Raw genomic sequence first — 27,906 nt, 5'->3', positions numbered from 1 at the left:
ATGTCTGCTAATTAGCCATTAATTTGAGTCAAGTGTGTTGCAGCAGGGAAACTCCTAACACTTGCAGGACTGCAGCTCTCCAGGACCAGAGCTGGCCACCCCTGATCTACAATCTGCTGTTTTGTTCTTGAACATTGGATGTCTACACTTTTAAAGATCTGCTGGTTATTTATTGAACCAGTCGATGTGCAGTAGATCTCAACTCTAGATGCCAGTTTGTGAGGAACAACTACAGACATTTTAGTCTAACAACAGCATCAAGAGGAATGTTTAAGGTTAGTTTGCTTTGTAGGAACTGAAGCTTCCAGTCATTTCTAAATATTACTTTTTATTTATTTATTTATTTATTTTTAAATTTCAATTTAGATAAAAGGTTTTTAAATGCTCAATTTTCATAAAGAGAATTTCAGTTTTAATGGTTTGAATTTATTTGTGGAGTAAAAATGTAATTTTGCATTTTTCTTTTAAGATGTGTAATGTGGTTTTGGACTCCAGGCTTCTGGCTGTATTGTTAAGTACTCCCACCAGAGTCATCAATAACAACTTGCCACGAGGCTGTAGCAGTCTTCACCTTTCTTGCCAGATGTCTGAGCGTCATTAGCTGGAAGATGGTTATGCTATCATTTAAAAGGCACAGGGTGGAAGAGGTAGTGTCCTATTTTATACTTTACCATCTTAAAAACGAACCCAGCCACCAGAGATAAATGTCATTCTACAAATGGACCATGGATAGGTGGCAATCAAGGTTATGAAGTTAAAATCTGGCTCCATGAACAAGCATGAGCTTTATGAGCAAACAAAGAAATAAACATAAGGGTGGTTAATAAAACAAGACCTTGCCTGGAATGTCTGCATTCAGCTACAGTGTGCGATCTTTGTTGTTTTGCTGCAGACTCCATGATAACATGATTTAGTTATAAATTCAGTTCCATGTCCCCATTTAGTTACATGTATTCATTGAATACTATTTAGTCTGGGTTAAGAAATGGAAACAAAACTGCTTTAAGCTTTAGAAAAACAGGATTTTATACACATTTTACTTCCAGCAGATGAAAAGGTTGATGCCCTCTACAACTCTAATCTAACAACTAATCACTGATCAATAGCTGAATTTGCAGTTGGATTATGTGTGTATTTCTTCGTAGTACTTGTTAGATATAAAAATAAACTTTACCATCTTAAAAATGACCCCAGCCACCAGAGATAAATATAAATCTACAAAGTAACTATGGTAAGGTATCAGTCTTAATGTTGTTTTTTGAACCGATACAGGTAGAGAATAAAAAACAAAGAGAAGGATGGTAGATGTGACTCGCTGGATCTTCTCTGGAATATTCCCAGTCAAACCAGTTTGTGATCTTTTGTTGCATCACTTTAAACATCATGGTCTCCGTCCTTCTTGATGTTATTATTTTGTTTTTAATTTAGTTCGAAATCTTCATTTTGTAAGATATATTTATACTTGGCTCAGGATCGGTACTAAAAGTGTTTTGTCAGGTTCTGAAAATGATTGATGTTTAAACACAGCTTTTAGAGTCATATTCCTGCTAAAGAATGATTGTGTAATGAGCTGGGCAGATCCTGGTCTCTTTAACATGAACAACATTGATATAACATGAATTTTTAGTTCAGAAACAGTCACAAGGAATGTCTCCCTTTTTTCTAGAAATAAAAATGTTTGTGCTCTCCTTCGGCTTTTGAGCTGTTTTCCAGCCTGCATACATAAGATCTGGAAAGTATTTGTATCCTGTTTAGGGTGTTTAGGAACATTGAGAGCTGCTGTAATCATTAAAAAATGTGAACATATTCAAAAACACATTCAGTCTGAATTCTGTTTGTGTTTGTTACAAAAATATCTAATGTTTATTATTCACTTAGAATGAGGCATTCAAAACTACTTTCCATGAGTCAGCATATTTGTGCAGCCATTTTTACTACGGTGTCTCTGAATGGACAAAAAGCTCAAAATGTGAAGTGAAAATCCTCTGAGCTTTAAAACAGCAGCGCATGCTTTGCTTGATCGATGTTTAAGTTTTGTTTGGGATAAGTAACACCTTTAAAGGCACATGGTAGATAAGTAGTAGATAGTACAAAGTAATAGTTACCTGTAGTTTAGTTATCAATGCACACAAGGCTACTGGGTCCATTCACAAATTAAAACAGTCTAGAAACAGTTCTGCTGACAGACATTGTCCATTCAAAACTGTACATAGCGTTTGAAGTCAGTGCTGTGCCAATCTTCACCAAAATCCATATTTAATGTCAGAGTTCACACTCTGGAGAGTTGAGTAATCCAAGGAAAACAAACTGCAGTGCTGCAATTTTAGCATTAGCATTGATGAAAAACATTTCATTTAAACCTCAAGTCTTAATTTATAACACACACAAAGTCATCTTACACACTTTTACAGATACAGTCTCAGTTAGTACAATTCATTGTAGTCCCATTACAACAAATTAATCACACACTTCACATTAGTCCACTTAATAACATTGTTTAGGTGAGCCCATTAAAAAAAATTAACAGGAAGTAAAACCTACCAGACTCAGGAAGTGAAGTCATCTGGTCACACAACTCTAAGCCAGACTACATCATACTGCAGACTCACACTAGCATGACTCAGTAGCTTCCTATAATAATGTCTTTAGCCTGAAAGTGCTAACCCAGACAAGGTGGGTGCTTTCGACTCAGTACCAGATCCCTGCATCTGAGCAGGAAATCATCTAATGTACAATAATAATACTAGTAGTGTAACAATTACATTTATTTCAAGTGGAGTAAAATGAATAAATCTCCCATATGCTAAGTTTATACCAAAAGTTGAATATTAGATTTTTTTGAAGTTGTAGATTGGTTGCTATCAGAGCGCTGATGATAATTTACTGCTTAGTTTATATACAAGGAGGACATAAACATCACTGAGAGAGACTTTTTAGAACATGTAGCCACATTAACAGCAGGCAAAAAACTATTGCAGAGATTTCCACATCTTGAAATCTCAGAGTTTAAAATTGTGTTAAAATTAAAGTTCATTTATTTATTCATTCATTTGCTGAGGAAATTTACGCATCATGGAAGCTGGAGCTGGAGATACAGGGTACACCCTGGACAGGTGACCAGTCCATCACCGGGCCATGGAGCTAAAGTTATCAAAACAAAGTGAGAGTTGTTTGGGGGGGACTTTGTCCTTTTATCAAAGACAAATTCTGAACGATTAAACCTACAGGCTCTGCTGTGACAATAATAACCTGACTTCAACTCAAAAACTAACAACACAAAAATGACAGCTTTTAGCACACACATGTGCTTTACCCTCTAAGTTCAGGGTCAGTCCGTTCATTTTCTAATTAGCACTGAACATAACATACAGTTAAAGTTGTTTGTTGGATTTAGCTTCAGAAATGTGTGTCGTGGGAGAGAAAAACTGCAGTTTTGGCTGAAAAAGTGGACTCTGGGAGGGATGATGTCATGTCATGGCTCATACACCCAGGGCTGTGCTTGCTCAGATGTTTTGTTGGCCGACGTGTGAAGGGTAGAGAAGGTGGCTAATGGTTGTATGGCTCCCAGTGTGCATTTGGGACATCAAAACCCACAGAAATGACAGTGAAATATGATGTTCAGAGAGAAGAACAAGAAGTAAAAATGAACTGTATGTATGATGGATGCTTAACAGAAACTTAACAATGAAAATATTGACACAGAAAACCAATAACTTGTGGAGGATGTGCTGCATATCAGTTGGGAAGTTTTTATGCTGATTCAGAGCAGGCGGGCCACAGCTTGATGATTAATATGAAACACATTTCCAGAGGAGTGGTTGGGGGGGGGGGGGGGGGGGGGGGGGGGTACAGCAGCAGGAAGACATGTCCAGTGAAACGATCTCCTGTCCGTATTTAAGGGATTTAGAGAAAAAAATAGAAAGGTTTAAAAAGTTGTCATTTCATCTCTAATATTTGGAGACTTCTCTTACATAAGAAGTGTGTTGTACAGCACACATCCAGATGTTCAGATATAAAAACTATAAAATATGAACAGAACAGATGCACAACGTTAGCTGTGTAATTATGTAGAAAAGACTTTTTCTGTCGTTGTTGTAAAAGTAGGTTAGTGGTTTTAAGCAAACAAATCCTTTTTCCCACTCAGTTGAACTGAAGCATCATCACTGGTTACAGGCTGGGGGGGGAGGGTTAGGCCCAGCTAGAGCAGCAGACGTGGAGGAAAGGGTTTTTTTCTTCCTTTTTTAACACTTTTACCCGTGAGAATGGCGCTGAGCAGCAATTTTTTTCATCCTTGAAAAGAATTTTCCCACATGCCATCAGCCTGTTGCCATCAGGGGGAGAAAGGCCAGTTGATTGCTAGGAGATGTGGCGGGAATGCTGCAGAAGAAAAACAGCTTTTAATAAGTATTTGCAAACACATTTGATATGTAATTTTCTTCCAGGATGTCAGATGCACTCAACAGTGTTCTGGATTTCCAATGTCTCCTGTAGAAACTTTTACATTAACTAGTTTTCTGTAAAGTCAGACTGAAAGCAGTTTTAATTAACTGCCAGCTTAGAGGCAGCAGGACAACATGCAAATGCAAAATTACATCATTTCTTTGTTTTATGCCTATTACTCTTAACGATTAGCCCAAAACTTGACTTTAAAAGTTGCAGGAAGTGAAATCACAAAAACACGAGTAGGATCATTTGGATGTAATAAAAGAGATGCAAACTGCAAGAATTTAAAAAATCTTGTATATCAACAAAAGCTGCTTTAATTATTTCAATAACTTCACAGCTGTGTATTTCTTCAAGTATGACTCAGCAAATATTATCAGTGACTGTTTTCCCTCTGTGAAAGTGGCAACAGCGTGCGCTTGCACATAGTCAGTGTTTTGGTTGAGTGCAGTTTGCTCCACCATCGTTGCTCTGCGACTAGAGGTGGATCAGCGACATGACGCAGATGTGCAGCGAAGGTGAGAGGGTTAGTTCCAGACTGAAAGTAATGTTGAAAATTTGTCCTCCTTTTGCATGATTTGTCTATTCATCTGTGGTGCTGTAAAGTCCAAATTAGGGTTTCATTACTTGAGAAAATGGATGCATGTCTGGGAACAAATTCATCCATTAATCTCTGCAAATGCTGGTTGTTGGTTGATGGCGACCAGTTGGAAAATTCTCATCACATTTCCGAACATTATTTGTCATCCAGAGCAGGAAAAGCTCATATGTCAGCCAGCTGTAACAGCAGAAGCTTTCCAGATTTGGACACATTTTATAGTATTCAGCAACATTTATTGTTCTTTTGCAGTGAATTCTGGAAAATCTCCAAATAAAATTGGTGACTGATAAACTTAATCTTTACAGTTTTTGTTTGTCTTCAACATGATTTATTTGTTGTAAACTTATTTACCGTCTGTTCTTTTCTATATTATGAGATTTGATTTTGTCGTGCTTTTATTCATTTTAAAGAAGCAAAAATTAATCATTTTTGGAGTGAAGGAATTTAAAAATATGTAAGTTTTCTGTCACCTGGAGTATAACATGAAGTACAACACACACCGTCCCTCTGTGTTGATCTCCAAACCAATGTTTACCAGCCATTACCACTGCACTCATATACCTTGATGGGATTCGCTGCTTCCTCTCTCTTCTCGCAGCTCTCCCTCCCAATAAAAGGCTCCAGTAAGCAAACAATGGCAATGGGTACTTTCAAAGTAAAATGGCTGCAAAAGGAGCAAAACATTCATCAGAAGACAACCAGTCTCCCACATTACCTCTAAAGAAACATTAGAGAAGAAGTTGTAGGATAAGGGATTGAACCAGATAAACATTGGTTTTTCTGTTAGAGTGTGATGTCTGTCACTATAGACAATCTATGCATGTGTGTAGCTTTGTTTATGTGCATTTCCAGTCACTTGTAAAAATATAAAGAGCAGTGACTCTTTTTATTTATTTTTTTTTTTTCCCTTTTGGAACTAAAGAAACCAGAGAAACAACCACTGCAAAAGGAGTGCACTGCAAGAGATGATTGACTACAGTTAGTACAAAGAGTGAAGCAATATGCTCTTGTCTGGCTGGTACTTCAAAATTATCATAAAAATAGCAGCAAAACTGGTACTTATCATGTCGTTTTTACAAGTTACGACTGAAAAGACAAGGAGCAGGGAGCAAACTTTGTTTATTTCCGGTATACGTCGTACGTCACATGCATCCTCTGTCCAATCAGAACCCTTCCCACCCACTCTAAAAAAAAATTAAGTGAGGACGTGTTTCATGTAAACTTCCATTCAGAATTAGTATTTTCCTGTAAGCTCATAGGAGAATATGTTAATTTCAAATTATTTAATTCTGAATGATTAATTCCAAATTAAAAAACATCATGTAACTGCAGCCTTTGACTTGAAGCTAGCTCTTCTTCTACTGTAACAATGTAAACATTAGAAGTTACTTCCTCGTGTTCCACAAAATGCAGATATTGTTCTGCCAGTGTTTTTGCACTTTGCATGGTCAATGGCAGACGAGGAGGTAGAAGGAGGTGCTCAACAGCAAACCTTGCAGTGAAACTATTTTGCTTTTTGCTCCTATTCAGTGTGCTTTTCTGCCTTATTTTCGGTTTTCTTCAGTCGGTGTTGACATTTGGCGATGGTGTTGCATTAGCAGTAACGCTGACGGTGCAGTCTCTGTAAAAACAGGAAACCATGTTTATCATTTGTTTACATTTTAATGCTGAGCTGTTGCCCAGTCAGGCTGAAAAACACTGAAGAAAACCAGAGACTTGACCTTAAGGGTGAAGTTTTCATTTAATTACCAGGAACTTTCCTCTGACTTTTGATATTTAATATCATCTCACTCCCACTGCTGTCGTTTTTACCAACAAAGCTTTTCATATTTTCTTTTTTCTCTTTTTCCTTTTTTCTTGTGTCTGATATTTTCACGTCACATGGCACTCAACCAGACATATGGTTTTCATCCTGTTCCAATGGAGGAAATACTGTCACTTCAGTGATGAGTTGCCGATACATAACCTCACACAGCTTTTGTTGCTAAATTGTGATGGTGCTTTACTTTATGATTACAAACCTCAAACTGCTGAACTTTAATGCTCAAATCCGGCCATTAAAATTAGATCAAAGGATTGTTGGGGGAGGTGAAATGGTTTCATCTACTATTACATCTCTTCCACATTGTTTGGACAGGTGAGTGAAACTGCAAGCTAGGTCTTGGTCCCACGACTGAACGCTACCTCAGACAATTGAACTGTTCCAATGCAAACGAAAGCCTGCGGTTCAGAAATGAAGATAAGCAGCTGAAAGCCAAAGGTGGGAGTCCTCAGATTCACCTCATGTTAAATAAATACTTCAAAATGATCCCCACACCTCTAAATGAGTATTAGCTGCAGTCTCCACAGACTATGTCCTTTTTTTTTCCCTTTTCTGTTGCTATAATGGAAAAAATTGCACAAGACACTGGCTCTTGCTTTTCCCTTTGGTCAGAGAACATGTGTAGGTGTATGTGTGCAGTCCTTTGGTGACTATTTCTGATTGCACTGCACATTTTGTTGAACTAAACGCTCCCTCCTTTTACCTCAAGATTTCTTTTAAATGGTGGGAGGATTTTTTTTTAGCTTGTAAAGTCCTGTGTTTTCCTGAGTCTCTGCTCAGTCACTGGAATGTAAGTCTGGATGATGAAGAACAGCTCATGTCATCAGAAAAGCAACAAGAGAAAATGCTGACATATGACTTTATAACTGTTTAGACAAGGCGATGACAATGAAACTTCTACAACACAGTATGTAAATGTCATTGTGGAAATCTTTGTTGTGTTTGCAGTTTATATTTCTAGCACAAGTGACCCCTGAGAACCAAAACCTGATCCTTTAACTGCAGTGTTGAACTTATTTAAGATCCTGGCTTCCTTTTTAGCAGCTTGTACAATAGATTTATTTTTTATTTTGTTTTACATTCTGGACTTACGTCCAAAAATGCTTAAAAAATAAAAAAATAAAAAAAAAAACCTTCAAAATCCCTGTTAACTATGAAGCAGAACGTGTGTCCTTTCATCAGAAAATGTAATTCACATTTATAGGTCAAGTTTTCCAGGATTTAATAAACAACAACTTTGAATGACTTGGGTAAATTCCAGGTTATTCTCTGACTGGAGCTTCCCTATAACCTGCAAAATGTCCAAGCAACTCAACATAAACATTGTTATCTCACTCAGCTGCCTACAAGTGTTGCTATGTCACAATAAAACAAAATTACAAGACCACATACTACAAATAGTTTACCATAGTTGTTGTGTCTGAACTGGATTCTCAGATGGATTTGAGGATCTTCGATGTTCTTTGAGCCAAAACAGAAAATAGGGAGCGTACATTCATGTAGTAGAATCATTTTCTCCCTTCAAACTCATTTAACCAAAAAATGTAAAGGCATTTCATGACATTTGGTTGGCATTTTATCTGACATGTTCTTAGTTCTTAACACTTTTTAAGATAGCCAACTTACTGTAGTGACATTGGTTCAAAGTTTAATCAGTTAATCAATAAAACTGACCAACATTGCTCTTTTTAAACATCATACTCTGAAGAGATGTCTAGTTTTACCGCAGTCGGTTAGCTCCATTCCAAAAAGTCATCACTTTAGGCTTCATTAGCAAGTGTATGATCTCGCTAATGAAGCCGAAGCAGATGAAGGGATGGTGTTGTTTTATATTAGTCCAGTTTTGTACAAGTTCCACTCAAGAGACCAGGACCAATTCACTCCAGGGCCTCATTCAGGATAGAGGATGCTAAATTATACCTTAGACCCCACCACCAGATTATTATATCTCACCAGAACACCTTTACTTCTTAATGCAGTGCAGGCTAAAGCTAATTCACCACCATGCTGTGTTTGTTATACATGAACTAAATGTTCAATAATATAATCCAGGTTTAATCTTGTTTTCTTCCAAGAGTTGTAACAGTGCAGGATGTACTAGCTTCCTGATTTTTGGCTAATGTCATGAAGCTAATTAATGCAATTTTTACAGACTGTGGAGTGAAATTTTTTTTCCCCTTCTGTTCAGTTAAAAACAAAAGCAAATTTGAGCATGAGAGTAAGAACTTATATTCCGTTGTTTCACCTGACACTACTAAATAGATTTAATGGCAGGTGTATCCAAACTTCTGGCTGGTATTGTTTACAGGTTGTTCTCCATTTTGAGGAGCTAATGTTTTGACCCCTCTCCTGTTGTTGGTTTGCAATGTTGTAATTTTCTTGTCTGACTACTCTAACATATGGAGTTCAAGCTCTTAAATAGCTTGAACCTTCTTTTTGTTTGTTTGTTTGTTTGTTTTTTTAGGGGGTCTTTCAGGATTCATAGTGTCACTTGTACAGAAACAGTATAGCAAAAAGCATCTGAAGTTTTGGCTAATGCTTCTTAAGTGCATGAAAATTTGTGTGATATTTGTGACTGTTTTGTGTCCTTGAATCTGTCCCGCAGGTCTGGCAGTGTGGCAAATCATTGGATTGATATCTACTATTTTGTGAAGAATTTAGTTGAGAAATTCAAAAGGTAAGACTGTTGTTAGCTTAAGTAAACATTGTTGTGTCCAAAACTAAACATGGAGCATGGACCATACACTGCAACACATGAAATATCTGAAAACTTTCTGTGGGTTTCCAACTAGCCTTGTTACCTCAGATTAAACTTCCTAAAGCCCCAAGATATAGCTCACTTAGAAACACACACTTAACACAGCTATCCCTGCTAAAGCCTATCCCCACTGCTACAACTGACCATATGCTAAGTCACTTAGCATCCAGGCTAATGGTTTACTCAGGATACAGGAGACATGTTGATGTATGGGTACTTTTAGAGGGGATCATAGTTACTGTCCACAACTTTAGATAGTCTTTAAGTATGTTACAAGCCCTGGGTTTTAGTGCCTCCATGTCTAGTTGCAGTATTTTTCGCAAAATAGGCTGCTTTTAAAGTATTCATAGAAGTGGGTATGTATGTATAACTACATAACAACAAGTGTGAAAGTGACAATGTGTAATTACTGATGTATAATGCAAAAAAGCTGAAGATGTCACTGAAATTAGTGGCAGCACATTCCAGCAGCTAGCAGTTGTGCTGCATTTTCATAAAAGAGCAGAGGATTGAAGACAGATCTGATCTGCTTTACCTTACTGTCTCTGGCAAACAGCACAAAATTAGTTCCTGATACTTCAACAACTTTCTAAATGGAAATTGCCAATAAACAAAAGAAATCTACATATGAAATTCTGTGACTCAAGATTAATAAACTCAATTTTTTTTTCCTGTTCAGTTATTTTGATTTTACTGTTTTGTTTTTTTTTGTTTGTTTGTTTTGTTTTTGTGCAAAATAAAAGAATGAAAAATAAAATATTCCACAACTGATATAGATTTATTCTTTTGAGTCCATTATCATGTTTATCACAGTTTTACAAAGAACACCGGGGTTGAAAAACAAATCAAATCTATGTAATCTTGGAAACAGAAGATCATTATCTATATGAAGTTTGTTCTCCAAATTAAATAGTTTATTTGTGTTTTACTATGATTTAAACAGAAACTAAATGTTGAGTAAGATCTCTGTGAAAAGTCTGTATTATAGTCAGAAACACATTTAGCTGTAAACCTTTTATGGTTTACCGTGGCAGTCTGTAACGTATCATCACTCATTGGTCACTCTGTTGGATAAGCTGATGTATAAATGATGAATTAATGACTTTTTATTTCTATTCCAGTCCCATGCTGAGGATGTCATTTATAACATTCTCCACCAGATCATCCACCATCATGAAACTGACAGGAAACAGGTAACTACAGTATAGCTGAAAGGACATTAAAGTCATGATTTAAATGTAGTCAGAACCCAACAAGTTTCAGTCTGTTGTTTATTCCTTTTGGACAACTTTTAAACTTTTTAAAGCAGCTTCCTGTGGAAATTACATTTTCAACATGCTTTAACCAATTTTATGTGGTCATCTTTTCCACTGAAAGATTTTTTGTTTATAACCCAGAAGTCCCCTCCCAAAGTTGCTTTGCACCATTGCTTTACAGCTAGAAGGATCCTGCGGGCTTCCTTTGTTGAGTTTACATGTTCTCCCCATGCATACTAATACTTTGTCTTGGGTGACCGTACCTGGGGGCATGGAGACCCCCAAAGCTGTACTCTCAGGATCAATGTGACTCCAACCTGGATTTCCCTCAGAAAAATTGTGAAAAACTATGGAAGTCTTCAACAAAACATTTTTCTTTCTCCACAGAGAAAACATCAAAGAGGGTCTGAATGCTCTCGCAAGAGTGATTCCAGGTGGAGACACGTTCATGCACCTTGGGTTACAGAGAGTAAGCTTATATTAATACGCCACGAATCCGTAAAAGCTAGTTAACCTGTTAAACAGCTCAAATCTTCTCCTATAACTAATAACATGTCTTTATTGAAAGGTGAACGAGCAGATACTCAAGGAGAGCCTTGGTAAGCGTCTCACAGCTCAGGGCTACTCAGTTCGGTGCTATAAGGGTCGAAGTCCTGCAGGTTTTCAGTGCCTCCCTGCTTCAACACACCTGACTCAAGTTGTTGGAGCAGGGACACATTAAAACTAGTGGGACTACGGCGTTGTAAGACCAAACTGAGTTGCCCTTTAATAGCTCCTGTGGTTTAAAACCGTTCTTGAGACAACATTGCACACTGCAGCATGATCTTGTGTTCTTTTCAGGCACAGCCAGCGTGATCATTGCACTGACAGATGGAGAGCTGCAGGACATGATCCTCGAGTTAACACAGAAGGAGGTAAGAAATCCTTACTTCAGAGGTCTCATCAGAGGCAGAAATGTTCTCAGCACAACCTGATTTTTGGGGAAATCTCTTCATTTAGCCTGTTTCTTCTCCAGGCGGAGACAGCCAGATCTCTGGGAGCAATCGTCTACTGTGTTGGTGTCAAAGACTTCAATGAGACGCAGGTGAAGCTGTTTCAACCCAAAGCTGTTTGTCATTTATGATCATTTTGTTGATTAAATCATCTGCTTTTTTCTTTTTTTCTGTATTTCTTTGTCCTTGCCTCTCTCCCATCGTAGCTGGCCACCATTGCAGACACCATAGAGCATGTGTTTCCTGTGCTGGGAGGTTTCCACGCCCTCAGGGTACTGAATGATAATTTCCAGGGGATATCTTACTTCACATGAGTGAGATTACAATGTAGTTTAGCAAAAATCTAATTTTGTACCTCTGAACTTTTTTGGAAACTAAGTAGAAACAAACTTTTTCAAAACTGTTTTTTCTTCCTCTACAGAGTAAATATCCGAAAAGGTCTGAACGCTCTTAAAAAAGAGATTCCTGGTGGAGACACGTTCATGCATCTCGGGTTACAGAGTGTAAGCTTACATTACCATGCCACACAAACACAAAGTCAGTCAATGTATTTACTGTATCAGTCCTTTTGGTCTAACAAAGAACATGTTTTTATTTAAAGGCAAATGAGCAGATAGTCAAGGAGAACTTTGGTAAGCATCTAATAGCTACTATGGTGTCAAGCCTTTCTTGAGACAACATTGTGTGTAACAGCTTGACCACATGTGTTTTCCAGGCACAGCCAGCGTGATTATTGCACTGACAGATGGAGAGCTGCAGGAACAACAGCTCATCAATGCACAAAAACAGGTAAAAAAAAACAAAACCCTGATTTCACAGGTCACATACAGAGAATCCAAAATTCTCTTATCATTGTCCTGAGTTGGTATTGGGGGGGGGGGGGGATTTGTACTGAGAATTTAGCCTGTTTCTTCTCCAGGCGGAGACAGCCAGATCTCTGGGAGCAATCGTCTACTGTGTTGGTGTCAAAGACTTCAATGAGACGCAGGTGAAGCTGTTTTAACACAAAGTTATTTTTTTTAACCCAAAGCTTATTGTCATTTATGATCATTTTGTTGATTAAGTCTTCTGCTTTTTTCTTTTATTCTGTATTTTTTTTATTTTTTATCTTTGCCTCTCTCCCATCGTAGCTGGCCACCATTGCAGACACCATAGAGCATGTGTTTCCTGTGCTGGGAGGTTTCCACGCCCTCAGGGGCGTCATTGATTCGGTAATTTATCTCTTTGTCCAGAGAAAGTCCCTTTTCTCTGTAGCTAGATCTCTGAAACATGTCACTCTGACATCCATACTTTCATTAACCACTGTTGTCTTCTTTCTTCCATGTTTGTTGTAAAGTTATGTGTCGACTTTACTTGAATCACTCAGTAAAAGGATCATATTTAAGATATTGCTGCTTCTTTTTTTTATTTTACCAAGTCTTTCCATTCCTTGCATAGAGAAGACCTTTACAAATCAAAGGTTTAAGCCCGGTTTCTGCTCACAGGGTTTCACCAGGCAGCAGGCAGAACTGTAGCTCTTTATGTGTAATGGTTGAATGCAACACACTCACTTTATGTTCAGACTACAGTTCAGGCCCGAGAGGCCACTTTCACCTTCCACTGTCAACGTCCTAATGGTTTACATTTTTTTAAACATTACTGAACAGTGTGGAGGTCAGAGAAAAAGGTGTTTGCAACTTTATTTTTCCTTCATTCTTCCAATAGGAATGACCAGTGGTTTGATTTGTGTGAGAGTCATAAATGCCACCACAACAGTTCTGTTGCGTGCTGCACTTCATTTATGATAATGATAATGGGAGCGAGCTGTGAGCTTCTGCGAAATGTTTGTGAAACAAACTTATGATGTTTTAACAAGCTATTTCTCACTGTTAAACCCACAAACAGAAATAACTTTGATTTTTGGCTGAATAAAATGCCACAACATGGAGAGAGAAGCTTTCTTTCCAACTATGGCAAATTATTTATCATTTAAGCCAGTGATGTTTGCTGTCTTCTCTCCTGAGAGTATGACGGCCTTAGCATGCTCTAGTAGCTGCTAATTATATCCATCTTTCTCTTCTCATATATCACTTTTTATTTTTTTGTAATTTATGTTTAATTTGAGATTTGGATTTCAGACAGTGATGGCCAAAAACAGTAGTTTATATTTCTGATGGGAATTTATGTTAAATTTATGTAGTCAACTAAGAGTTGTTTAAAAAATGCTGATTTATTATTTCCATTCACAGTAAATTGATTAAATTCTAAATATAGTTCATCTTTTTGTGTTTTAAGGTGGATTTGTTTACATTTGCTAAGCTAAAGCTGTAAGTTTAGAGGGATGGTTCATAAAACAGTTTACAAGTCATACAGATCACCTCAACAGATGTGCACAAGTCTGTAGTTACACAACAGCTCTACATTCTTTTCTCTTCTTTTTTTTATATTTTTCTCTAAGATCATCAAGAAATCCTGCATTGAAATTTCTGCGGCCGAACCCTCCAGTGTGTGTGCAGGACGTGAGTAGCTAGAAAAACACACAAAGACACACAGGCATTAAGATGAGTCTCTCCTGAGTCATAAGCACAGATGTTAGCATCCCATCAGTCCACTGTATTCATTGTGCTGGTGGTTTCCTTGTTTTCTCTATTTAAAATTGTCCCAGACTGAATGAAGGACCACAAATGGGCAACTGGGTTACTGCAGAAAATCTACTGGGACCAGGAACCTCAGTGGAAATAATATTACGTAGCTGCAGTAAACTGAAGGAGCGGCTCAGATTAGTTGGAGATTAAATGTGAAGCTGAAAACATGCTTTAACATCCTGCTAGAGAGCGGGTTTGACAGTGAACCAATTAAGACCCGACCCATAAAAAGAAATGGTAAGAAAGTTTTGGGGTTTGTTTGTTTTTTTGTCAAAATGTAAGGAAAAAAAGAATAATAACATGTTTTAGTGATATTTGCCATTTCTGTCAAAATTCTTACAGTGTAATATTCGGCTTTCAGAAGTGTCAAATTGTCTTGAACAAGATTTTGAACAAAGTTTTTAAAATAAAGCGCTGCTAAATGTCTCAGAAACTGTTTGTAGCATTTATGTCACACTGCATGGGCTCTCATGGGTTCAAGCAACACAAAATGGACATAAAACGGTATAAAATCACAGATAAAAATAAGACTTCATGATTTTTTGGTGGCAATAAAGGTAATAAGACTTGGTCTTTTTTTCCCATCTGGTCCTGTTTTTATGAAGCAATGAATTATTTTCACCCTTCAATAAATGCACGAGGGAAACTATTTCACTTGACGTGGAATAATAATCTCTGAGCCAATACTGCACTATGCAGTTCAGTCTTAACAGTTCAGCCTCATAAACAACCGCACAGATGAAAATAAAACCCTTTCCAGGCTAAAATTCTACATATTAAGACATATAAAGGTCTGAGAAGTGGATAAATACAACCATACATGACTGAATATATTTTTTAATATATTTATTCATTTAACAAAACCTACATCTAAGTGCTCATGTAATATGTAATAAAAAATACTCTCTTTTTCTCTTTATTCTTTTGTAAATTGAATGTTTGGGAACATTGTGGTGCTGAATGACCCAACAAACCAGCTAAGTTTTAGCCGACAGACACGTTTGACTCCAGGATACCTTAAAGGTAGAGTATGTAAGATTTTCAATATTTTCAAAATAAATTAATTTGAAAAATGACTACAATCATAATTAGATCGTTTTTTAAACATGTAGGTTCCAGTCTGTCCATATTTGATGCGTTATTAAATTACAAGTTTAATTAATAATGACAAAGACCCTTCTTAAATGTTTTCTGACCAGTAAAAATAAAGTACTTTTTTCCACCAGTAGGGGGAGTATAAGCCCATTTATTGCAGAGCGGCTCTGAGCTATAGCTCACAAGCAATTCCTGCCCTCATTCGAGCTGGCAAGGAGGAGGGGTGAGGGGTTAGTTTTGCTAATTACTACCAACCTGTGGTCGTTTGTGGAGGTAGCAGTTTTGTGGTTTTGCTCACGACCTGGTGTTTGCCACCTAGTGGTCGAAAGAATCGCCTTGATATCTTACATGCTCTGCCTTTAATGACGTGTTACATAACCTTCTGACCTTAAAACTTCACATTCCAGACTTGTTCGATGCCACATTGACATCTATCATGTACGCTCATGGAGCCGCTGCTGCCCAGCAGCGTCCTGAAGCTGAGAAGCAACTTTTATATCCGGGGCGCAACATGACGTTAAAGCAAACTTTCACTCAATGGAAGAAACGGGCTGTTTTGAACATGCAACATCACTGATTCAGCAAAGAAATGCAAGAAGATTAAAAGAGAGAAAGGCACAAGACAAGAGTCATCGTAAGATCGTCTTTTGATTGCTGGAGAGAGTGAACAGGTCAGGTAGGAAGCCAGATGGAAGTGATGCAGTCACAAACCACAACTCTTCAAAGAATGTGTCAAAGAGGAGGTTGAAGTGCATCAAATAAGTCAAAGACCTTCTTGTACAGCACCTGATAGTAAATCATCTGCCATTTTCTAAACATGTAAATGTTTTTTATGTTTCAGAGTCTTCTCAAGTGATGCTGAGAGGAAACGGATTCCTCAATACGAGAAACATCAGCCAGGTGCTCTGCAGCTTCAAAGTCAACGATACCGTCACAATCAGTGAGTAAACCTGCGCTGGGTCTGTTTTATCATCTTAATATTTTTGAAAATATCTTTATGTTGTTACAATTACAAACCCAGCTGCTTTTATAGTTTTCTTTATATATATCTATATATATATCTATATCTATATCTATATCTATATATATATATATATATATATATATATATATATATATATATATATGTATGTATGTATATATATATATATATATACATATATGTATATATATATATATATATATATATATATATATATATATACATATATATATATATATATATATATATATATATATATATATATATATATATATATATATATATATATATATATATATATCGATAGATATATCTATCTATCTATCTATATATATATATATATTACTACATGAAAATATGCAAATTAACAAGAAGAAAACACATATAAATGTATTCATTTATGGAAAAAGGGTCATTTTATTAGCACAGTATCAAGTTGTGTGTTTTTATCCAGTAAACTAACCAGGTTAATTTTAGATCAGTTTTATCCAAAAAAAAGTACAAAAATATCAGTGTAACACTGATCTAGCAAGGCCCAAACCCAAAAAACTGACCTTTCTGCCTGCATGTCTGCAGCTGATGCATGTTTAATGAGTCTAATTGACTGTATGACAGTACATGAGAGCAATAAACACATTAAGTCAAATGTTTTGGTTGTTTTCTAGATGAGAAGCCAGCTGATGTAGAAAACACCTACTTACTGTGTTCAGCTCCTGTCATTGATGAAGTTGGGAAGTAAGTACATCTCTCATCTCTTCTGCCCTCATTGATGTGCTTTCAGATTCATTTCCAGAGAAAATATGTATTTTTCAACCTGAGAGGCTTCCACATGCATCATACATCACATTCTTTGTCTCAAACCAAAGAAACACATGGATGCATTTATGCACATATGTGCACGGACTATAAGAAACCTGACATACATTAAGCTGTTTTTATGATCCCTACCCGAGACCACATTCCTCCTTTCTAGATCCCAGCTCAGTCCAGCCAAATATAAGAGGCTGCGTGTTCGTGCCAGAACATGAAATGAAGCTTTCCTGCATTTCCTTCAGCTTCTGTCCTGAATTAGAGCAAAGCTGGTAAAACAAGAGCAGACACGTCTTTACACACACATATAGAAAGCAGCGAGTCACAGAAAGTCCCAAATCTGATGAGACTTACTCAACATCTCACGAATCACCGAGCAGAAAGTCCCGGCTGTTCAGCAGCTTCACGTCATAAACTTGACTGCGAAGCATCAACGTTAAAAAGAAATGCGACTGAGCATCAAGTTACTGTGTTAAAGGTAAAAAGGCTCATTGTTGGGGATATTTACAAAGAGAAAAGATCAAACAGTTAAAGGTCTGCAGGAGATTTTGAAGCAGGATCACATCATAGAAGTTTCCAGCTTTAACAGGAGGCCTTTTCCAGGAAGAAAACACCCGTTCTGAGCACTCTGCATGCTACCTGCAGCATATTCAGCTACAAGTTGGTGAACATAGTGGAGCGTTTAGCAGCTGAAGGGCTGATTGTTTCCCTCAGGAGTAAGTGTGAATCATACCAGCGAAAAGCAGACAGAAAGGAGACTTCAGGTACAAACTAGTGCAGCAGATGGTAGATCTCAGCATCTTCCATCTGGGTTGTAGAGCTTACAGCTGCTTGTTTCTTCTCCTCTTGTAGAAGCTTCTCCTGAAGTTTCTCTTCGTGCTCGTAAATCTCATTTTGTGTCGAAACAAACAGGAAAAGATTTCTGTTTGTTAGTGAAAGACGACACGCGTCAGCATTTTCTGCCATTGCTGAAAAGGGCGGTGACTGCTCGCGAACTCTAACATACCTGAGGTTAGTTTACTCCAACTTTCACCACACAACAGTCACCGTGGCAGTGACCAGAACCGCTCCTCATCAGCTCGCAGCGTCTCCTTTTAGAGCTCAGCCGCGCTCCAACGTCAACAATCCACAAACCTCTGTGACCCGACTCTTCATGGGAAGGAAAGTATCAGAGTATGAGGCCGAGTGGATGGTGGTGAAGACTTCACACACACAGACAAACTGAACAAGTCCTGTCTCTCCTCACACACACTGTTGACCTCGTCAGGTCCTTGCTGTCCCACAGCAGCTGTAAATCACATTTGTAGTTCATACTTTGGCTGGAAATGATGTGAAGTGAGGGAGATTTAACTGTAGTGGGGAAAGATTTAACCAGCCTGGACTGATGGCTACACTTTAAATCTTTAATCGATATCTTGGCAGGATTGTGGAATTCAGGGAGACTTTGTTTTTACTTTTTATATAAACTCATAATTTTCTGTTTTAGTGACTCAGTTTGAGCTTTTTTATCTAGTTTTCCATCAGCCTCTCTGCTGCACGACTCTTTTATTTGTCTCTGTTAACGCGAGCTCCTTCTTTCATTCCCTTCTTCTCTGTCGACCGTCTGCTTGTCTGGGTTTCCTGATCAAAGCCATGTAGCAGCTCGCCTGGCTTTTCAAGTGTGCGTTTATTCACTGCCCGATTCCCAGCAGGGTGAAAACCTCTGGCTCTGGTTTTAAAGAGGACCAGGAGCCAAACTAATGAAGGTTTTCAACCCATTAAAGTCACAAAACAGCAGAACATTTGGCTGCAGATCAGATTATTTTTATAATTATGTGCTAAAATCCATCTTTTATCTTTGTAACGTCACATTTCTCTCTTTTCGTTGGGAGGCTGGTTACAGCTGCTGTTGAAACATGTCAGATAAGTATCTTTGTTTCCTCTTTCACACCTTTTTCTCTATTGAACCTGATGGAGTCCCTGTTCAGGTGGGAGCGGACGTTAAGATTTATGTCCTGCAGTCCATAATAAATGGAAGTAAAAGGATGAACTAAATAGTCTGAACTACCAGGGAAGACTGTAAACCTGTGTGTTTCATGTCTGTCTCCTTTCCTTGCCTAACAGCTGTCTCAGCATTTCTTCTTCACACTTTGTTTTTCCTCCACTTCCACACAGGTTTGTTTTCTCCTTCTCATCATCTTCTTTTTCCTCTTTTTGGGAATCATTTTTCTGAACTTTCTTCTGGACTTTTGTTGTTTTCTCGCTGGTGGACACTTGGAGGCTCTTCATGATGTGTTCTATAAGATGAGGTGAATCACAGTATCTTATTTCCCACATTCACTTCCCATAAAAACTCACAAGGAAACCAGATCTGTGTTAACACTTAAATAAATCAACATAAATCAACTATTTACTTTAGTTTGTTTAACATTTGCTGAACTCTGTCTCTTTTAAACCTAAAACTGGCATTTTCCTTTAAACTAAAGTGGAGATGAGATTAAATTCTTCATGGATAAAATGGTTTTACAGAAAAACAAAGAGGAATTTATACATTCAGACATTAAATTTTAGGTTCAGGATCTGTATTTTATGTCAGCTGAAAGTAGAAGTGGAACCTTTTGTCCATCTAATTTGCATACTAAGATGAACAAATTACTTTATTTACTGATAATTAGTGTGGTATTGGTTATCAGCAGAGTACATTCAGGTTACAGTATCACAGATTACAAGAATCAGCAGGATCTGCATCAGTCAGAGGAAAACAAGTCAACAAAACAACTATTCAGTGTTATCTTTGCAGATGCCACAACTTCAGACTGTGGTTGTGTGTCTTTGGCTTGTGGTTTTCTTTTCACTGTTTGGACCAACAGCTGTGGTGGACAGAGTGACAGTAAAATATCTGCATCAACCAGGTCTTCATTTCTGTTTTTAGACACTAAACTTAGTAAAGTAAAACATTTAATTATTCTGAAACAACCGACTAAACAACTGATTATAATAACATAACATCCTCTGTAAGCTTGTGTTGGTAGTTTAGTCAACATTGTAAATGCAAGGGGGGGGGATTGAAGCGGCTTTTTTTTTTTTTTTTTTTTACATCAAAAATCTGTAAAAATTTCAACAGGTTTTAAAATGAAATCATTTTATTCATATTTAATCCTGAACAGTTTCATGGTCAGTTTGAGTCATTTACAGCTTTTTGTTCCTTCTTGTATCAGACTTAGTTTCCGTTTTTCTTCCTTCTTTCTGCGTGTTCTCTTCATCTTCCTCTCTTTTCCTAGAAGTCTGTTGTATGTTCAGAGCAGTGACCCCTTCATCTCATCCATCTTCCTCTTCCCAGTTGGTTCTGCTCCCCTTCTTCTGAGACAAACCACAGTGTTTGGTAGCAGCGCTCCAGCTGCAGAAAGACCCTCTGGATCCTCAGAGAGGATAGTGAGGCCCTCTTTTTATCACTGGAATGACAACAACCCCCCTTCCTGCTATATTACACCCACAATAGTTCCTCCATCTTCAGCATTTCACAACTTTGATGTTAGTTGCAGGCAGTGAGTCCCTCCTGGTGAGAGAACGAGTGTCTTTCCACCGTTTCAAACTCTTTCTATCCAGATACTTGTTGACATCATGATCATGATGATCCACTAACCCAGTGCTCCCTTTTCTCAGCCTCCTTCTCTGAACTCAGACAGCTGGTTTACATTTACCAGACCCCCTTTCCATCACAGTGTGTCTCTGATCCGCATGTTTAGGAACTGAACCACAAGATGCTCCAAAGAAAAGGTCCTGAGGGATAAAATGGACATTCTCAGAATTGTTTTTTAGTGCTCAGAAGGAGGAGGAGGGATTTAAAGCCTGGACAGCAGCTTGTTTTCATGAGTGTGTTTCTTCCTGAAAGGAGACTTTACTCTAAATTTCAGTCAAAGAAATATTTGCAGTAAGCACAGTGCTGTTTGTTGTGGTAAATAAAGACTAAAACAAGATAAAAACGAGTCATCCAACTCGCCAGAAGCAGCTTATAAGTCCGGTCCGGTGGACATTTACTGCCTACAAGTCGTCCTGCCGGGTGTCGAGAGGGAGACTCCAGCTGCTGCAGAAAGTCAACAGTAACTCAGATTCTGCAAGCGAAGCAGAGAGGATGAGTCTTTGTGACTTTAGCTGGAAAATCTGTCCCTCCTGATCATCATGGCTTGTGTTTTGTGGAAGTTTCCTGTTGGTTCAGCTTACAGCCTCACTGCTGAAGTAACACCTCACGGCTTGCAGGCGGTTCGGTGACGTTATTCGGTGTGAATCCTGGTTCTGCTGACACGATTCTCATCAAATAAACTGAACTTTAAAGGGAAAAACTTCAGACTAAATAATCTGATCTGGATTTTTCCGTGTGAAATGTTAAACCCAAACACTGATGTAGTCCCTTTTCCTCCATGTGTGTTTTTGTTTTAGGGTGATTTATCTCCAAGTGAACATGAACGATGGCCTCTCCTTCATCAGCAGCAACGTCCACATCACCACTACAGAGTGTGTAAGTCATCATTCTTTATCTTTTAATAAAATGTCAACTCTTGTCATATAGAGCTTCTACTGTTCGTCCTTCTTCTGCTCGTTCGGGGGGGGGGGGGGGGGGGGTAAAAGAAAGAGATAAAGAGAAAAAGAAAGAAGCTCAGTGTATCAGGAAATGTCCCTCAGCAGTCTAAACCTATAGCAGCATAATTAAGGGATGCTAACCATCCCTAGCTATTGGACTTATCAAAAAGATAAGTCTTCAGCCTAGTCTTAAAGGTGGGGAGGGTGTCTGCTTCCCTAACACTAACTGGGAGCTTATTCCATAAGAGAGGGGCCTGATAACCAAAGGCTCTGCCTCCTGCTCGGCTCTTTGAGACTCTAGGAACCACAAGTAAGCCTGCAGTCTGCGAACGAAGTACTCTACTTGGTATATAAGGAACAATGAGGTCTTTGATATATAGTGGTGCCTGGTTGTGGAGGGCTTTATATGTAAGGAGAAGGATTTTAAATTCTATTCTAGATTCAACAGGCAGCCAATGAAGAGAGGCTAAAACTGGAGAAATATGATCTCTCATGCTGGTTCTGGTCAGGACTCTGGCTGCAGAATTCTGGATCAGCTGAAGGCTTTTCAGGGCATATTTAGGACAGCCCAGTAATAGAGAGTTACAGTAATCTAGTCTCGAAGTAACAAAAGCGTGAACCAGTTTTTCTGCATCACTCTGAGACAGAATGTCCCTAATTTTGGCTATATTACGTAAATGAAAGAAGGCTGTTTTAGTAACCTGCTTAATATGTGGGCCAAAGGACAGGTCAGGGTCAAATATTACTCCAAGGTTTCTCACTGTAGCACTGGAAGCTAAAGTAATGCCATCCAGGTTCATTACAAAACCGGAAAATTTAGCTCTGAGTTTTTCAGATCCAACGAGAATTACTTCAGTCTTATCTGAGTTTAAGAGGAGAACATTTCTAGACATCCAAGTCTTTATGTCTATGAGACAATTTTGTAGCCTATTGGGCTGATTTGTTTCATCTGGTTTAAAGGATAAGTATTGTTGAGTATCATCTGCATAACAATGAAAGTTTATTCCATGCTGTCTAATAATTTTGCCTAAAGGGAGCATATATAGCGTGAAGAGTATTGGTCCAAGTACAGAACCTTGAGGAACTCCATGACTTACTGTAGTTTGGGAGGAGGACTTGTCATTTACATGAACAAACTGAAGTCTATCAGATAAATATGATTTAAACCAGCTTAACGCTGTACCTGTAATTCCAATCACCTTTTTCTAGTCTTTGTAACAGAATGTTATGATCGACTGTATCAAATGCAGCACTAAGATCAAGCAAGATAAGTACGGACACAAGTCCTTTGTCTGAGGCCATAAGAAGGTCATTAGTAACTTTCACCAATGCTGTCTCAGTACTATGATGAGCTCTAAATCCTGACTGAAACTCCTCGCATAAATTATTTCTGCTCAGGTGGGCATGTAGCTGAGCTGAAACTATTTTCTCCAGAATTTTGGACATAAACGGGAGGTTAGATATAGGTCTATAATTTGCTATCACCTCTGGATCCAGAGATTGCTTTTTAAGTAAAGGCTTGATTACAGCAGTTTTAAATGATTGTGGTACATATCCTGTCACTAAAGACATATTGATAAGATTTAGTAGTGATGTATTAATTAAAGGGAAAATGTCCTTAAAGAGGCTCGTTGGGAGAGGGTCTAAGATACAGGTGGATGGTTTAGATGAAGCTATTATTTTAGTTAATTCAGAGGGTTGGACAGGACAGAAACTATTTAGACACAAGTCAGATCCTGGTTCTAAGGATGCTTCGGAGACCACAACAGGCTCAACATTATAGGTAGAAGGAAGAGTATTGTGAATTTGATCTCTAATAGTGTCAATTTTATTCCTGAAAAAATACATGAAATCATCACAGCTAAGTGAGAAAGGAATACATGGCTCCACAGCGCTCCGGCTCCTAGTAAGCCTAGCTACAGTGCTGAAAAGAAACCGAGGGTTGTTTTTGTTTTCCTCTATCAATGATGAATAATAAGCTGTTCTTGCCGTACGTAAGGCTTTTTTGTATACGATTAAACTTTCTTTCCAGGTTAAGTGAGACTCCTCTAGTCCTGATGAACGCCATCTGTTTTCCAAACGCCTTGACGCCTGTTTTAGAGCTCGAAGCTGGGAATTAAACCAGGGAGCCTTCATAATCTTACCTAATTTCTTCTTATTTAGGGGAGCAACATTATCCAAGGTTGTACGCATTGAAGCTGTTATAGTATTAGCATGTTGATCAATCTGAGCAGGAGTAAGGCTTAAAAGGGGACTCTCAGTCATGCTAACACATGGTAGATGTGAAAAAATTGATTCAATTGATTGTTTAAATTTTGTAATATTATTGTCTGATAAACATCTACTATAGTAGAATTTATTTTTGGTCAGTGAGTAATCAAATAAAGTGAATTCAAAGGTTAACAAGAAGTGATCGGACAAGACAGGGTTTTGAGGAAATACTTTGAGCTTATCAGTCTCAATACCATATGTTAGAACAAGATCAAGAGTGTGACCATGAGAGTGAGTGGCTCCATTGACATTTTGTGAAAACCCAATTGAGTTTAGAATAGAGCTAAAGGAAATGTTTAAACTATCATTTTCAACGTCAACATGAATATTAAAATCACCTAGTACAATGACCTTATCAGTAGTCAGCACTCACTCAGACAAGAGATCAGAGAATTCGGTCAGAAACTCGGAGTAAGGTCCAGGTGGGCGATACACTAATGCTAAAAGGAGCGGTTTCTCTGAATTCCATTTTGGATGAGATCAATTTAATGTCAGGAATTCAAAGGATTTATAGTTAGTTTTGTGCTTAGGATTAATTAAAAATTCTGACTTAAAGATAGCTGCAACACCTCCTCCTCTGCCTGTAGTTCTAGGAATGTGAAAGTTTAAATAATTAGCTGGCGTAGCTTCATTAATACTAACATAATCCTCTTGCTGTAACCAGGTTTCCGTAAGACAGAATAAATCAATGTGGTGATCACCTATCATGTCATTGACTAATAAAGACTTATTTGGGAGGGACCTAATATTCAGTAGGCCACACTTTATTGTCTTATTTTCAGATTTTATTAGATCCATTGTTTTTATTTTTATGAGGTTTTCACGATTAACCCCAGAAGTGTTTTTGTGTTGTTTAATTCTTACTGCTGGGAAGTTGTATAAGGTCGGAATGGGGTTTTGGGTGGGCGGCGGCAGGTGGGAAGCTGCAGAAAAGTGTGTAGGACTACAATTCTGCCTCCTGGTCCCAACCCTGAGTTGTCAATTTAGCTGACTAATAAAAGAGTCCATATTGCTAGATAAGAGAGCGGCTCCATCCAACGTGGGATGGATGCCATCTCTCCTAATAAGACCAGGCTTTCCCCAAAAAGCGCTCCAATTATCTATAAAAACCCACGTTGTTATCGGGACACCACCTAGACAACCAGCGGTTGAAAGATGACATGCGGCTAAACATGTCATCGCCGATTAAATCTGGCAAGGGACCAGACAAAACTACGGAGTCCGACATGCTCTTGGCAAAGTTACACACCGAAGCAACATTAATTTTAGTGACCTCCGATTGGCGTAACCGGGTGTCGTTACCGCCGACGTGAATTACAATCTTACGGTATTTACGTTTAGCCTTAGCCAGCAGTTTCAAATACGATTCGACGTCGCCCGCTCTGGCCCCAGGAATGCATTTAACTATGGTCCCCGGTGTCTCTAGAGCCACGTTTCTGACTATGGAACTACCTATAATCAGGGTTTCTGCCTCAGCGGGTGTGTCACCGAGCGGGGAAAATCTGTTAGAAACGTGAACAGGTCGGTGGTGGCCAGTGGGTTTTGGTTTGGGGCTACGCTTCCGCCTGACCGTCGTCCAGCCCGCCTCGGCTCCCGGCTGCGCGGGAACTGCTGAGGGACGGCTCGGGATGGCTGCCCTGGCTGGTAGCTCCGCACTGGCTAATAGGGGCTTGCTGACTAACTGCTTCCCTAACTGAGTGCGGAGCTGGGCTTCTAACTCAGAGCCTCGCCTCCAAGGCTGCCAAGCTGCTACACTTAATACACCTACCGTTATCACTAAAGGAGGAGGAGGAGTAGCTAAACATCAGACACACCGAGCAAGAAAAGGCAGGGGACCGGGGTGTGGGAAGAGAGCTAGCAGCCATGCTAAAACCGAGTGCTTGAGCTGTTTAAGTCAGTAAACAGAAAGCCAAAGATCCCAAAAATAAATGCAATATATATATGTCATGCTGTGTCTTGTTTCTTGTCTTTTGTCAGTGCATTTATCTCTGAGTTGGATCTGCGACTCAAACAACGAAGCTCATATTCGTGTGTGAATGTGTGTGTTTCGTCAGAATGTGATTCACAATTAAAGCAAATAAAAGATGAAGCCACAGAAGATCTAACATAAATATTCTCTTTCAAGCTGTTCTCTCTCAGGCAATGTGACATCATATTCATAACGAATTGTGATATATAAACCTCATCCTGACACACCGTTACAATTAGCTGCCTCTTGCCATTAAGCAAAACCATATAGAGTAGAGCGAAGTCACACAGTCAGTAAGAAGACAGGACACGTTCCAGCTGTGGATGGGGCGATCTTGTGATATAAACAATATGTGAATTATAGTCAAGTGGTCAAAGCTGGAAATAATACCAACAAGCCAACAACCCCCTGCATCCCCTCACCAAACTCTTTCCATCTGCCACACAGAGAGTCGCTTGTTACCACCCCGATGGAGTTTGTCCAGGGGTACAAAGGGGTAGCAACATTAACAAAAGAAAACCAGGAAGATGCACAAATGAAGGCTTTTATTTAGGACCCACTAGTCCTTAAAAAGCATCAAAAGCCACAAACCAAAGGCCAAAACAGACCCAACAACAAAAGTATAAACCAAAGCTGGCACCAACCCAGCCAGCTATAATCACAGAAATGCTGAACAACCAAACAGTCAAACTCAATCACTGTCAGTGAATGAGTGGCAAGCTGTGGCACCAATCAGCATCCAGCACATCAGCCTGAGGTCGGTGCCAGGAAGAAAGCCAGGTGTATTCAGTCCCCCAGGTGATGATGGTTGGAATGCTGATCAGCTAGATGACAGGCCATGGGCCGTAACAGAGCTCTAAATATTCCCATTTCGTATGAGGAAACACACAGATACAGATTTCGCCATTCTTGAAATTTGTAGCATCATCGCACATTAAATACTAGATCGAGTTGTCATCTTGTTCCATTTTCCTTCTAACAACCACCACAGAGGAGCATTACTGAGGAGTAGGGACATTTTTCCCATGAACAGCTTTTAGCTTTGGGCCCCACAGCTGAATCTAAATAAATCCCCACATCTTTGCCCTAAGATAGATAGATAGAGAAATGTCCAACCATGTGGTTAATGGATGTCCCCTCCTTTAAAGGCAGGCTGATATATTCTGTGATTACATGATTTATTTTAACCACTAAATCTGTGACTTCAACATCATAGCTGCTGCCTCCAAACTGGAATTTGATCAGTCTGTACTGGTGAAACAAACAAAAAAGAAAATACATTTTTCTCTTCTTGTAATGTAAATAGATCTGAACAAGAGATGAGAAATTTTATCTTGGTTTTTTTTTTTGGTTTTTTTTTAGAAAAAGCATCTTATTTTTTTTCCAATAAGTTTGTTTAGAACCAATGAACAAGCCAGAATTTTGTCTGTTCATGTTTAGTCTCTCCATGTTCCATCACCATGTCTGTCTTTATTTGCAGTAGTGTGAAAACTGGAAGCAACCTGGAGCTGCGAGTCAAGCCGACCGCTGCGTCACAGCTCAACGCTGTGTTTAAATAAAAATATGCATGTTAGAAACTGTACATGTATGTTTTCATTTGTTTCAATACATTTATGACCAAGTTAATTTCTGACTGTCTTATTAACATGAGTCCATGACAAAGGGCACTTTGTCGGTTGAGACGGGAGACCGCAGGCTGAGTGAGCCAGACTCACCAGGACAGAGC

The 27,906-nt window shown here is 38.6% G+C and overlaps 1 protein-coding gene across 1 annotated transcript; it reads left to right on the top strand.

Annotated features, from left to right (window-relative positions):
- Positions 1-4,939: 4,939 nt before the first annotated feature.
- LOC306771451 (anthrax toxin receptor 1-like) lies at positions 4,940-26,283 on the top strand (the record flags this gene model as incomplete). The annotated part of the gene is made up of 19 exons (XM_079260617.1): positions 4,940-4,961; positions 5,643-5,667; positions 9,472-9,543; positions 10,746-10,817; positions 11,268-11,349; positions 11,449-11,539; positions 11,721-11,794; positions 11,896-11,964; positions 12,079-12,110; positions 12,294-12,375; positions 12,474-12,504; positions 12,588-12,661; positions 12,792-12,860; positions 13,003-13,083; positions 14,310-14,370; positions 16,433-16,531; positions 17,239-17,308; positions 21,800-21,878; positions 26,266-26,283. The coding sequence occupies 19 exons, from the start codon at positions 4,940-4,942 to the stop codon at positions 26,281-26,283; spliced, it is 1,203 nt and encodes a 400-aa protein (XP_079116743.1).
- Between the last annotated feature and the right edge of the window lie 1,623 nt (positions 26,284-27,906).

Source organism: Telmatherina bonti (assembly GCF_933228915.1).
Source record: "Telmatherina bonti genome assembly, chromosome: 21".
NCBI lineage: Eukaryota > Metazoa > Chordata > Actinopteri > Atheriniformes > Telmatherinidae > Telmatherina > Telmatherina bonti.
This window is presented reverse-complemented; position numbering and strand designations above follow the sequence as displayed.